The 14244-nt window shown below is 36.6% G+C and overlaps 2 protein-coding genes across 2 annotated transcripts in view; one reads left to right on the top strand and one right to left on the bottom strand.

The window, feature by feature from the left end:
- The window catches only part of LOC108359847 (uncharacterized), a 37664-nt gene extending 30044 nt beyond the window's left edge, over positions 1-7620 (top strand). Inside the window, exon 3 of the mRNA XM_017611919.1 lies at positions 7465-7620. Within this exon, the coding sequence (XP_017467408.1) occupies positions 7465-7620 (156 nt within the window). The remainder of the gene's footprint in view (positions 1-7464) is intronic.
- A 5123-nt stretch (positions 7621-12743) lies between these two features.
- Positions 12744-13762, bottom strand: LOC108359846 (phosphoenolpyruvate carboxykinase [GTP]-like). The gene is given in 2 exon segments (XM_017611917.1): positions 12744-13466; positions 13526-13762. Coding segments are annotated over 2 exon segments (960 nt in total).
- Between the last annotated feature and the right edge of the window lie 482 nt (positions 13763-14244).

Genomic DNA, 14244 nt, shown 5'->3' with positions numbered 1-14244 from the left:
TCACACATGTATCGTCCGCACCAAAGCGTAAATCTTCGATAAATTTTCGTTGCCCAAAAATGAGATGTGTATAATAAATAGTAAATTAAACAACTAAAATCAACATAAAAAGCTAATGTTAGGACGCCAAAAATATCGCAAAATATAATGGGCATAATTAAAAAAAAATGCGTGTATAACACCGTACACATGATAGAAGTGAAACTTATTAAAAAAGGTGTGAGTAACAGGTACCTACTCACGAAATTGGATGTGTAAACATATGTTTACGGTTCAGCAAAACATTAGCCGATTGAGTTATGTACATACATAGGTTTGGTTAGAAATCAAACAATAATTTCATTTCATCTTATTAATTTTCTGATATACATACAATTTATTTATTCATTTTCCGGTAACACCACCTTATATGAATTCGCGCTTCTAGCATCCATAGGACCGGGTTGTAATGACAGTAATTATATGTTTAACAAATAAATGAAAATGTTTATAATGCAATCAATAGATCCTTACGAGTTCGCCATTACCAAGGCACTAAGTAACGTACGCACTTTTGTTTGCAAAATGCTTTTATTTAAGTTAAGAGAAGACAAACTCCTTTGTTCGGCATTTATTCTTACTCGCTTTCTATCTTCCAAGGCGAATTCATATATTCTTATCACGAATTCTTATATTCATGTGGTAGTAAGAGTATAAAAACATAAAATTACCTTATAAATTAAAAGCATAAGTATCACATGTATGCGTAGTCCAATTCACGAAATCATTTCATCGATCTGAGAAAAACTAAGTGCATAAACTCTATTTCGCATTAATTGTAATCATGAAATGGTGTACATTCATTCAGTTTCTACTCAAACGCATGAAATGATTTCATTAATTGGCCTACGCATAATGGTAGTAAATGACAGAATGAATTACAACAAACATATCCTTCTGACATAATGCAAGCCGAAAACGTTGGTTCAAATCAATCCGCAATTAAGTTGGACGTTTTGCCCACAAACATTGCAATTTTGTGAGCAGTCTCATTGTAAAATCTCATTTTTACAATTTCATAGTTTCGGCATATATTTATAAAATTCAACGAAAGCGCGTACCTATTTCGGCTGAGTTATCCATTTTCGGTTATTTAGTGTACAAAATAAACACAAATTAAATGAATTTGTACAACATGGCCATTAATGTAGTGATAAGTTGTACAACTTGCCAGAAAATCCAAATTTTTTTATCTTTCATACAACCAAGACATAAATTCATTCAACAGGCCCACAAACGGTGCAATCTAGAGCAAAATAACACCAAGTTGAACCAACGGTCGCTACGTTTATGGCTTTCTTTAAGAAACATCGGGCGAAAATTTCAACTGCTCCTGTAACACTACCTTATTTATATAAGTTGGCCTTGCTATCATCCTCACATATGTTCATTAGAGTATACCAACGAAGGACGAGTTAATACAAAGAGATAGCGAGAGCACAAAACTACTCTAGAAAATTACACGCAAAGTGAAAAACATGAACAAATGTACAACAAATACATAATTTTTGACAATCAGTACAGTTCGCATTTATATCAACGATCAGCTTATTAGATTTGTTTTCGTTTGTACTACATATGTGCATATTTACATGCACNATTAATTGTAATCATGAAATGGTGTACATTCATTCAGTTTCTACTCAAACGCATGAAATGATTTCATTAATTGGCCTACGCATAATGGTAGTAAATGACAGAATGAATTACAACAAACATATCCTTCTGACATAATGCAAGCCGAAAACGTTGGTTCAAATCAATCCGCAATTAAGTTGGACGTTTTGCCCACAAACATTGCAATTTTGTGAGCAGTCTCATTGTAAAATCTCATTTTTACAATTTCATAGTTTCGGCTTACATTTATAAAATTCAACGAAAGCGCGTACCTATTTCGGCTGAGTTATCCATTTTCGGTTATTTAGTGTACAAAATAAACACAAATTAAATGAATTTGTACAACATGGCCATTAATGTAGTGATAAGTTGTACAACTTGCCAGAAAATCCAAATTTTTTTATCTTTCATACAACCAAGACATAAATTCATTCAACAGGCCCACAAACGGTGCAATCTAGAGCAAAATAACACCAAGTTGAACCAACGGTCGCTACGTTTATGGCTTTCTTTAAGAAACATCGGGCGAAAATTTCAACTGCTCCTGTAACACTACCTTATTTATATAAGTTGGCCTTGCTATCATCCTCACATATGTTCATTAGAGTATACCAACGAAGGACGAGTTAATACAAAGAGATAGCGAGAGCACAAAACTACTCTAGAAAATTACACGCAAAGTGAAAAACATGAACAAATGTACAACAAATACATAATTTTTGACAATCAGTACAGTTCGCATTTATATCAACGATCAGCTTATTAGATTTGTTTTCGTTTGTACTACATATGTGCATATTTACATGCACACAAACATATATACATACACAAACATATGTGCATACGTACAAATATATATACAACCATATGTACATGCATGAAAACATTGCTGTCCATAAGTACATTCATATGCCCATCAGTGCATCAACGAAGCCCGTTTGGTTCATCATAAATACATACAAACATATGTACATACCAAGTAGAAATCGGCTTATGCGTTCAGACGAATGCTTGCTATATGAGTGAATTAGTGTGAACAATTCATGCGCAGTCATGAATTTCCACGAATAAATTCAAATTCTAGTGAATTGCAAGCGAATTTACGTCGTTGTTTTTAGTACATTTCTTGATAAATTTGAAGTGGAATTTTTGTAATATTTTCAGTCTTGTACAAAAATTTTAGTGAACGGACGTGTTGTGCGATACAATTTTCAGCACAAACGGGCTTTTACACGATATGCATTTGCATATGTAAGTGCTACTTTTTTGTATGTCCCCGTACATTGAAATATATCAGAGAAGTAGCATTTACATACGGGGATACATATCTTGTAAGAATGCTTTAATACTGTTCCATTAATGCATTTTTGTATGTTTGAAACATTAATACAGCCATATGCATACAGCAGTAGTACAAGTGTATGGTTAGCGTACGCATACGCTCTGAGAAACCACGCGTGTTAAATGGAAATGAAGGTTCATTTATACTGGGATGTATACACAGCAGCAAGCTCATGCCACCAACAGCAATGTCGTATGCATACTGGGTATGTACGAATGGATGTAGTTACGCGAAGCACGCTTGCATCATTTATACATATCTTGCTTGGTAGCGGCAGAGCTGAAATGCGCAATGAGTTCGTTCATACATACATATATATGTATACATACATACGTGCATTCAAACATACATATATACAATGACGAGCAAAACTGTAACATGGTGTAACACTTTTTACTTCAGCCATCGCTATCTTTTCAAATTCTAACGACTTTCATACTTTTGTTGTATATTCTTGTTGGTACATCCCTACTCCCTCTCTCATAACGATTTGAAGTCAATACAACAACAATAAAAAAACCAGCAGACAAAAATGTAAATTAAGGCAGATGCTACAGTTTTCACTCATACATTTTGAAGAACTTTTTAACAATTTTCACGAAAAAAAAAGAACTACTAACACAATCTTCAGTACTCTTTTGCTTGTTTCAGTTCCTGGATACGATTTGGCATACATTATTTGTATCTCTGTAAAAATTCTAGAGGTATATCCTTAGTTTCCTTTCACAGCTCATGTACTCGATTCTACGGACTTTGATACTTATTAAGCTGTGCTTTTAGTTGATTTCGCAAATTCTCGATGAGATTCATGTCCGCGGATTGTGGAGGTCATTTCAAAATAGCAAATTTTTGCTTTTGCATCCAGTCTTTGCGAACATATGCAGTATGTTTTTCAGCAGAGACTCTTATTTTTCGACTACATCTTGCAAATTTTCTTGAAATATGAACAGATACTGTTCCTTACGCATAATGTGTACTAATAGACCAAGAAAATTTTTGAAATACAACCCCAAACTATTATTGACCGACCACTGTTATTCACAGTTTACCTTACATGCTGCGCATGGGATTAATTTGGGTCTTTGACCCAATACCATGCCCGGCCATCTGATTGAAAGCGATTAATTTAGTCTTGTAAGACCAAATAACCTTCAATTGAAATTTAAAAATATGTTTTTTATTGCGTTCTGAACGGCCTAACATATCCCAATAGGCAACGGATTGGTTTTCGTACGAGGCAGCATAATGCTGCCACTCTCGCACATGTATTTTGATCAAAATGGTTTTTTCTTCTTTCATTTTGCCTTAGCGTTCAATTTTACAATTCTTCGCCTCGCTGTCTACTGATTTGCATTCAATTCATACCTTAAGCGCTTCTGTAATAGTGGCTGCATCGCTACCTGCTGCTAAGTTCACAAGATATCGTACCGTAATATTTTTTTACAGACTTCCTTTGTCCTTGAGAACACTTTAGGCTATAGTTGTTCTCATTGTTAACATTTTCAAGTAGCAAATTCCACAATTTGTTGCCACTGTTCGTGCGGTCCCGCCTTTCCGCAGTAAATCTATTATTTACATTTATGGTTCCTGATTAACTATAATATTTACTGGTGATCACTTCTTCAATAAATTAGAATAGAGCAAAAAGTCATCTTACTTCCAACTAAGTAAGAGATTACTGTCAAATGCGAAACTGAGAGTGAGTGCAAAACTGTAACATCTGCCTTAATTTACATTTTTGTCTGCTGGGTTTTTTATTGTTGTTGTATTGACTTCAAATCGTTATGAGAGAGGGAGTAGGGATGTACCAACAAGAATATACAACAAAAGGATGAAAGTCGTTAGAGATTGGAAAGATAGCGATGGCTGAAGTAAAAAGTGTTACACCATGTTACAGTTTTGCTCGTCACTGTACATATGTAGGTACTCGTACTCGTCATGCGTCGTTTTATTTCTTTTTTCCCCTTCCCTATACTACCTATATCTTCCTTCTCACTCATGTAACGTTTTCAGTTTTAAAAATTTCACTCTCTATTTTTGCGATACCGCCGCCTAAGAAGTTTCACTTCAATAAATTTAAATTATCTAGCTTGTTACTTATGTTAATTTTGCCATTTACTTTGCACTCCACCGTCTCAGCGGCAACCGATTTGAACCCGCAAAAATTTTCCGATTTCCGAATATTGAAGCAAGTAGTTTTGCGACTTGAAAGTAAAACGCAAAATATTTGCGATTCCGAAAATGGGAGCACGGCACGGTAAGTTTTAATTTTCATTTAAACTCGCTATATCTCAGACGTTTGTTTAACGATCGATTTGAAATTTTCACACAATAAACTACAAACTATTTCAAAGAATTTAAGTTTAGCAACACTTCTTCAGTTACGATCGAAACTAAAGGTTTTCAAACTTTTTTATGCAAAAGTTATGTTATAAATTATTTTTTTTTTTTAATACACGAAATATTTAAGGAAGTATTTGTAAAAGTTTCAGATTCAAACATCAAGTAACTCCAAGGTTATAACATTATTTAAGTGACGCACACATTTACCGGTATAGCGCGCTCTAAAAATGTGCGCTCGCGGCTTTGACAGTTTCGATAAGGTTCATTTTCAAAACATGAATACCTCCGCAACATATTTAATACAATACCCGCTTTCACTAAGAAATCGTCACCAAGCAGAGTGCGGTTACCTTCAGCATCTGGTAGTATTATGAATTGGATGTTAATGTTGCGAACACCAATTAAAATTGTGCATACGGTTACCAAGCAATTTTACCTAGATACGCTATTTTCAAAAGCGATATCAAATAACATTTTGGTACATGCATGGTCCATCACTCGCTTCAAGTTTACGCTTGCTGCGCTAACTGTTGTTTTTGTTACGAGATAAGAAATTAGCACGCGGGACGCCAGGTGCATTATATCCACAGCATGCAAACTTCTGTTTAGCAGCTACGGCCGCGGCAATTGTGGCGGCGTTTTGCCTCACTCGCATCACACTTCTGCTTCTTAAAGTAAGTTTCGCGCATATGCCTTTTTTTGTGTGGTAAAAAGAACATCGCGAACTTTGTTCTTCCGGTTTTGTGAGGGTTGCGCGTTCACTTGAAAAGAGTTATGCTTCGCGAGCATAGTTGAGCAACCCTTCGTATGAAAATGGCTCACTATTTCCCTTATAATCGCGCTTACCATGTCAAACCACTTATCAATTTGATAAGATTCAGTTGAAATATTGGAAAACCGCGCAAATACTGCTCGCTTTTATTGCATATACTGCCAGATATCTGAATATGTAGGCCAAGAATTTGCAAAACAGAAAAACATACCTAAATATGTAAGTACGTAAATAATATAAATACTAGAAGCAGCTTGTTGCAAAACTGTCTTTATTATTATTTAAATTGCGATTAAAAATTTGCTCTGCTGCATAGAAGTCTGATGAGGAAATGTGGTGATTTCCGAAATAGCTATCACTTCTACCATTTTTTCAAATTATTGTTGCTTTTCCACAATAAATTTTTTCATTTAAAACGGCCTCGAGCTCAATATAAATTGTTGAATATAATTGTTATAAAGGCCAAAAAAATAACAAAAACAAATAACTTAAGGACGAGCACACCTAAAAGTTAAACATTCTAAAAATAGAATTATTAACAAAAAACCAACAATACCAACAACCACATGATCAAGTGAATTGCAGCGGAATAGCTGCGCTTGATTGTGTTGGCATAGCAAAAATGAAAATAGTGGAAAAAAGCAAACGATAACACTATGCGACAGTCAAAATCGGGATGGGATGAAACCTACGGGAAATCTTATATAGGTCAAAAACAAGTTATACGTGGCCCGGCGTTTCGCTGGGTCACGTCTAGGAATCGAGATATATTGATTTGAAGTTAGTAACTATCATATAGGGGAAATTGTCACCTTTGGTGGTCTTTTTTTTGACATAACTCGAGAACCACTAGTCCGATTTTGCTCAAACAATTTAAAAAAAATGTAAAATTACAATTCCTTTAATCTGTTAATATAACGAAAAAAAAAATTATTTTTGCCTAAAAATTAAAATTTTTATTTCATAAAAAATCCAAAACTGAAAAAAGTGTCACGTAAAGTCACATAACTTATGAACAAAATGAGACATACATCATGAAAATCAATGTATGCGTTTCGCTTTTATTCAAAATTAAGTAAAGGTGTGAATTTCAAAAATTTGCTCGAGATATGCTCAAAATTTCTTTGGAAAAAACATTGATGACTTTTTTTATAATTGTCAGAATTAAAAAAAAAGTAATAAACAAAAGGTTATTTGATTTTTATGGTAGCGGTAACAAACTAAAAAACGGTCATAAATGTGCGTGGACAATTAAAAGGAAAAAAGGAAAGTGCACTTTTTTAATTATTTGGGTTTTTTTCGTTGGCTACCTGCATGATTTTTTTACACAAATTGCACCCATTTCATCAAGTCCATTGTGAAGCAACCGAAAATTCTTGATTGTTTGAAAAATATTTTCCCACCAATCACCGAAGCAAAATTGAAGGAAGGTGTTCTGAATGGGCCGGATATACGAAAGCTCATGAAATCAAAAGAACTTAAAGGTGCTTTAGACGGTAATGATTAGTCTGCGTGGAGGGCAGTGAAGAAAGTCATTCGATATTTTTTGGGAAGTACGCGAGCACACAATTACCCCGCTCTTGTGACCAAGATGTTGCACTACTTCCAGAAAATTGGAGTGAATATGTCCCTCAAAATTCACTTCTTGCATAACCATCTCGAATACTTCAGCAAGCAGCTAGCCTCAGAGTCGGATGAACATGGCGAGCGCTTCCATCAAGTGGCAATTCCAATGGAAACGCGATATAAAGGCAAAAGGCTCGATTCGCTGGTGGCTGAAATTTATTGATGAAGAAGAAGAATATACAATGGGAGTTTCCTCCGAGGGTAAGTCACAAAAATGGAGTTAACTGACTGATTAAAAACAATTGATTTTTTCCAGATGTAGACAGATCCTCATCCGATACAGACTCTGAACAAGTGGGCGAACCACCACGCAAACGAAAATAAGTTTTGCGTTCATCGATTTTTATAACCTATGTATCTATGTAATAACCTAATAATTACCTGTAATAATTTTTAATTTTACGTGTTTATAATAAATAATACATAATAAATATTATCCAAATTCATTGAAACATAAAATCAGTATTCTTGTCAAAATGAGATACCTTCACTTAATTGTGAATAAAAGCGAAACGCGTCCATCGATTTTCATGATCTATGTCTCATTTTGCTTAAAGGTTATGTGACTTTGCGTGAAAGTAATACGACTTGCCTTTTTTCCGTTTTGGATTTTTTATGAATTTAAAAAATAAAAAAATTTAATATTTTAGGCAAAAAATATTTTTTTTCTAGATATATTTATTTTTACCGGCAAAACTGTTGATTATATAGAAAAACGTTATNATAAAGGCCAAAAAAATAACAAAAACATATTATTTTTTTAATTAAATGGATTCATATTCTGGTTCAGCGGTCTCAAATTAATCTTAAAGTTTAATTTTAGTCATAAAATATATCTAAAGTAATGTTACTATATGCTAGTAGCGCATTTTCTAACTAAAGAAATACCACTTTTCTCCCATTTTCTGCAGGCAATATTTTCACACTACATTAGCTAAATTTCTAAACATTCAATTGAACAAAGAATAATAACGCGATCTCACCCGGGGATACAACAAATTCCTTAATATTCAACAAAAATTCAAAAAATACACTCGTTGAAACCCGCTATTTTCGTTACATTTAAATTGAACTTTTGCTTAATAAAATTATTAAAAAAATTTAACACTTAATTGCATTATTACCTTATGTATGCGAATCCATCACCACTTTTTAAGAATATAATGCAGAAATCAAAATATTAACTTAAAACCGTCACGATCTTTCAAGAGAGCGAAAATTTATTTATTAGCAGCGTTAGAATATTCTGTTTCTGGTCAACGGTGAGCGTTCGCTGTACAAGTAAGAAAAGTGAGGGGGACTGGGAAATGTTAGTTGGAATGTACTCGATCGAATGTAACTAATTTTTTAAATTTCCTTAAAAATTTTGTCAAATTGGTTTATGGCCGTCAAAATCGTTCAAATACCCCTATGTGGAACGTTACACCTTATCTAAGGATGCCAGTCAAACAACTGCGTTCGGAAGCATATGTGTCTGAATTTGAAAACTATGGTCCGGAAATTCCAATCAGCAATTACTTGTCACATTCAAAGATATATCTTCACCAGACGCGCAGACACCAAAGCGACAGAAAGAACTAGCTCTTTTTCCCAGCCTTGTCTGTAACCGAAACTACGAAAATGACAATGACAAAGATTACATGTGGATATGTTCCATAAACTTCAAGGTGTTAAAATCGACAGATAGAGCTAGTTTAAATCCACAACAGAAGCAGCAGATAATGTCATTTCTGCAAGCTAATGCAAAAGTACATATTTGGTAATAAGTATGTAGTACTGAACCAACCCCGTACGCTGAGAATCGAATTGAAACAGGTGACCACGAACCAATTTTTATCAGACGGCCAATTTCGTCGCCACTCGACTCACATACATGCTCTCTGAGAGCACTCCTCAACAAACCGACCCGATCATTAAGTACCGCCGCCGAAGAAGTAGTTGAATTTCACCGAGCCGGAAAAAAAACTGGTACAATGAGGAATGTCAAGAAGCCGCAGAGAAAAAAGACGCCGCCTATAGAACCCCGCTGCAATCGGGCGCAACGCGAGCCATGTGGGACCGTTATATGGAACTGAAGAAGGAAGCGAGACGTATTTGGCGCAATAAGAAGAGAGAGGCCGAAAGACGTGAGTGCGAATAGTGCGAAGAGCTTGAAATGCTGGCCGACTGGAAGAATGCCCGAAAACTTTACCAGAGAGTTAGGCGACTTACGGCTTTTCAAGAACAGGGCGTCCTCCTGTCAGAATAACAATAGCGACCTAGTTACCGATGTTCAGAACGTACTTAAATTATGGAGGGAACACTTTTCCACCCTTCTGAATGGTAGAAGCACAGAAAGTTGTGGAGAAGAAAAACCTGAGCCCCCAGTCGAAGATGATGGAGTCGATGTTCCACCGCCTGACTATGACGAATAGCAATAACGCGGCTGAAAAACAACAAAGCTGCTGGAGCTGACAGCCTGCCAGCTGAGCTACTGAAGTACGGAGACGAGGAGTTGATAAGGTGCATGCATCAACTCTTACTCAGAATATGGTCAGATGAACGCATACTCTGCCCAATCCGAAATAAAAGCGACCCCGCTCTCCGCTACTACTACTGCGGGGCCAGCCTTATAAGCAGGGAACGGATTTTTAGGACCTAAAAACCTATAAAAAAGGCAAAATAAAATAACGAAATAGGCTGGAAAAGGCAAAATAAAATTGTGAAAAAGGCAGGAAAAGGCACTAGGTGCTGCAAAAAAGGCAAACCAAAATAGCGAAAAAGGCACTAAAAAAAGACAGAAAATACGAAGAACAATCAAAAAATACATTTATTTTAGAAATGTTTATATTACAAGCAAAAAGAGAAAAACTATGAACTAGTTTCATTAAATGAAATATTTGTACTTTGAATCCTTGACTATTTTATCCTTTCGAGTTTCTAACTCATACAACTTTAATCTGTATAGTTGTAGTAACATTGAACCACAAGATGCATTTTGAAGTTTTCTGGCATCATTTCCATTCGATTTTCGCTAAGAAAAGCCTTGAATGTACTAAATGTGCGCTCGGCGTAAGTTGATAGAAGTGAAGCCCAATTTAAATATGGAACGTTTGAAACGTTCATATTATCAGGAATAAGGGCGTTTTCCTCGCCCTATACAATTTTATCCACACTCCTTATTGTCTCCAAGCCTTCGTTAGCTGAGAAAACGGCTTTGAATTTTTCCAACACCAATTTGACAAGAGGTCTCTGCGCTCCTATAAGCCGCATGGGCAATGTGTATATTTTTTAATCTTAAAAATAAAAATTGTAAATGCTATAATCATTTTTTTAAAGGTAGAAAAGGCAAAAAAAGGCAAATATCTTAAAAAAGGCAAAAAAAAAGGCAAATATCTTAAAAAAGGCAAAAAAAGGCAACATCAAATGTGTATATATGGAATCAGAGAAAGCTAAATCATGGACATTCTTAATCGAATATGCTCTATCTCGTTAGCAGAAAAAAAGGCAATTTCCATAAAATCCGTTCCCTGCTTATAAGCATAGATTATAAGATCTTATCGAGTGTAGTGTGCGAAAGACTGAAATCCACCGTCAACGAACTGATTGGTGTGGCTTAGGCCTGGAAAATTCACCATAGATCAGGTATTCACAATACGCCAAATCTTGGAAAAGACCCGCGAGAATAGGATCGACACACACCATCTATTAGTCGATTTCACCATAGATCAGGTATTCACAATACGCCAAATCTTGGAAAAGACCCGCGAGAATAGGATCGACACACACCATCTATTAGTCGATTTCAAAGCCGCTTTCGACAGCACGAATATGGTTGTTTTTATTCCGCGATGTCTGAATTTGGTATCCCCGCGAAACTAATACGGCTGTGTAATATGACGTTGAGAAATACCATCATCTCTGTCAGAACTGGGTAGGACCTCTCCGGGTCGTTTCATACCAAACAAGGTTTCAGACAAGGTGACTCCCTTTTGTGGTGAACGAGGGCAAAGCGAAGTATCTCCTGTCATGACACAAACAGTCAGAGAAAACGTGTCTTGGCACACACGCCACTGTTGAAGTTAACAAGCTGGAAAAAGTAGACGACTTCGTTTATTTGGGAACCAGTATTGACACCAATAATAATGTCAGCTTTAAAATCCAACGGAGAATCACTTATGCCAACAAGTGCTACTTTGGACTGAGTAGGCAATTGAGAAGTAAAGTCCTCTTTCGTCGTACAAAGATCACACTCTATAAGTCACTCATCATGTATGTGCTGTTGTATGGCGCCTAGGCATGAACAATGAAAACATCTGATGAAGCGGCTCTTGGAGTTTTTGGAGAGAAAGATTATGCGAAAGATTTACGGACAGACCTTTACGTGTTGGCGATGGCGAATACCACAGACGATTTAACGATGAGATGTATGAACGCTACAACGATATAGATAGAGTGCAGCGAACTAAAATTCCGCGGCTCCGCTTGATTGGCCATGTCGTTCGAATGGACAGCAACGCTCCTGCTCTGAAAATATTCAACGCGCCGCGATGCTAGTAATAGAGGAAGAGGAAGGCCTCCTCTGCGTTGTAAAGGCCAGGTGGAGAAACGCTTGGTTCACTTGGCATTTCCGATTGGCGTCAGTAGGCACAGAAGGGAAATGACTGGTGTGCTGTTTTGGTCTCTGCCAAAATCGCGTAGGTGGTTAAAGAAGTAATAAATAAAGAATACTTTGAATGACTACCATATCGATACTTTCGGGTCGATGTCGTGTGCCTAACAACGTAGTACATAATAGGTACATAAATGGCCGCCGCGATTTTGCGACTTACACCATTGGACCTTTTTTATGGAAAATTTTTATATGCGCATCCTGTTTTGCCAGAGGAGTAGTGGTGAGTATTTAACGGATATTGTGTTTCATACATTAATTCCATAGACTAAAAAACATAAAGAAATAAAAAAAATATTTCGGAAAATTTTGTTGTATTTTATTTATAAGAGACAATCTTCGGTCTTATCGAATCACATATTAGCTACGCGGTTCTTTAATTCAGATAATTGATTTGAGTCTTTGGCACCCACTTGAGTTATGAAATATTTTTCGATATCGGCCACTTCCTTATGCCAAAACTCAGATGGCAAGCTAAACAGGTCCTTAACGTCAATCGATTTTTGTTGTCGTTCTATACCTTCGCTAGGCAAGTAGCCGATTTTCGAATCCCTAAAACAAGTTTCCCCATGTAGACACCTACAAATCCAATATAATACACGCGAATTATCACCAAATCCGGGCCACAAAAGTTTACCATCGGCACCTTTGCGAAACCAGTTGACATGAAACACTTTTGGTGCTTTTCCTCTTTTCTCCATGCTTAGCCAGTGACGAAGATATTCTCCAAAGTTGTAACCGGAAAAGGGTCGCATTTCAAATGGATCATTCATAATAACTTTTTATTTGCGCTCAGCGGCTGCTGTGGCCTAACTGCGCATAGAAGCTCCTATAAATACACCATGTGCCCAGTTTCGAGCTTCGTATACTAGAGGGACACCTTCCGGACGACGTCCGCCAAAGAGTATTGCGCTTATCGGCACACCTTGCTGAACTTCCCAAGCAGGATCGATAATACGGCATTGAGCAGCAGGTGTACAGAAGCGAGAGTTCGGATGCGCAGCAGCTTTTCCCGAATATTTAAACCACATGTTCCCAAGCCAGTCAGAAATTATTATAGTATTGTGGGATTCTTCCTACCCTCCCAGTATGGAGGGGTGTAATATGGGTGTCATCATAGCTAAATTGGTTTTGCCGCATGCGGATAAAAATGTTGTGTGGAAACGTTATGTTGCTTTGGTGAGCGCAAGCATTTTACAAATTGATCATCTCCGGTGCGTAGTTGCTCCACAACTCGTTCCCCCACGCGAGTCATTATTTTCATTGATTCGACGACGTATGGCGAGTCCGTTATTTCAATACCAATCTTCGATAATGGAGAACTTATTGGACCCATTGAGAAAAGGATGACATACATCGTCCTACCACGCATACTATTTGGTCTTGAATAGCCTGATTTTTATTCCTCCGTAGCGTTCTTTCGCCAAGCCGAAGTCGATAAAATGATCGAAGCTGATATCGTCGCAGAATGGGAGTCACCGTGGGCATCTCCCGTTGTAATGCTACCGAAAAGAACCGGTGGAATTCGTGTCTGTATTGGTTATAGATACAGCCTTATGCTGTATCACGAACCATACGCTATCGTCCGTGATACAGAATAAGGCTGATGAATTTAACCTGTAACCGTGCCAGACAGATATCCACTACCCCGAACGGATAATCTAATGTTCGCAGCAGAAAGTACTATATATAAGACAACATTATATCTTCAATGTGGTCATTATCAAATAAAGGTTAATGATAAAGATTCTTACAAAGCTTGTTTTATTCCGCCTTTTGGACAATATTTGATTAAGAAAATGCCATTTGGCCTGCGTAATGCACCTGCAACGTTCCAGTGCCTTATGGATAGTT

The sequence above is a fragment of the Rhagoletis zephyria genome, unplaced genomic scaffold (assembly GCF_001687245.7).
Source record: "Rhagoletis zephyria isolate East Lansing unplaced genomic scaffold, Rhagoletis_zephyria_1.1 Rzeph_scaffold_00478, whole genome shotgun sequence".
Taxonomy (NCBI): domain Eukaryota; kingdom Metazoa; phylum Arthropoda; class Insecta; order Diptera; family Tephritidae; genus Rhagoletis; species Rhagoletis zephyria.
Note: the sequence above shows the minus strand (reverse complement) of the source record. Positions and strands in the feature narration are given on the sequence as shown.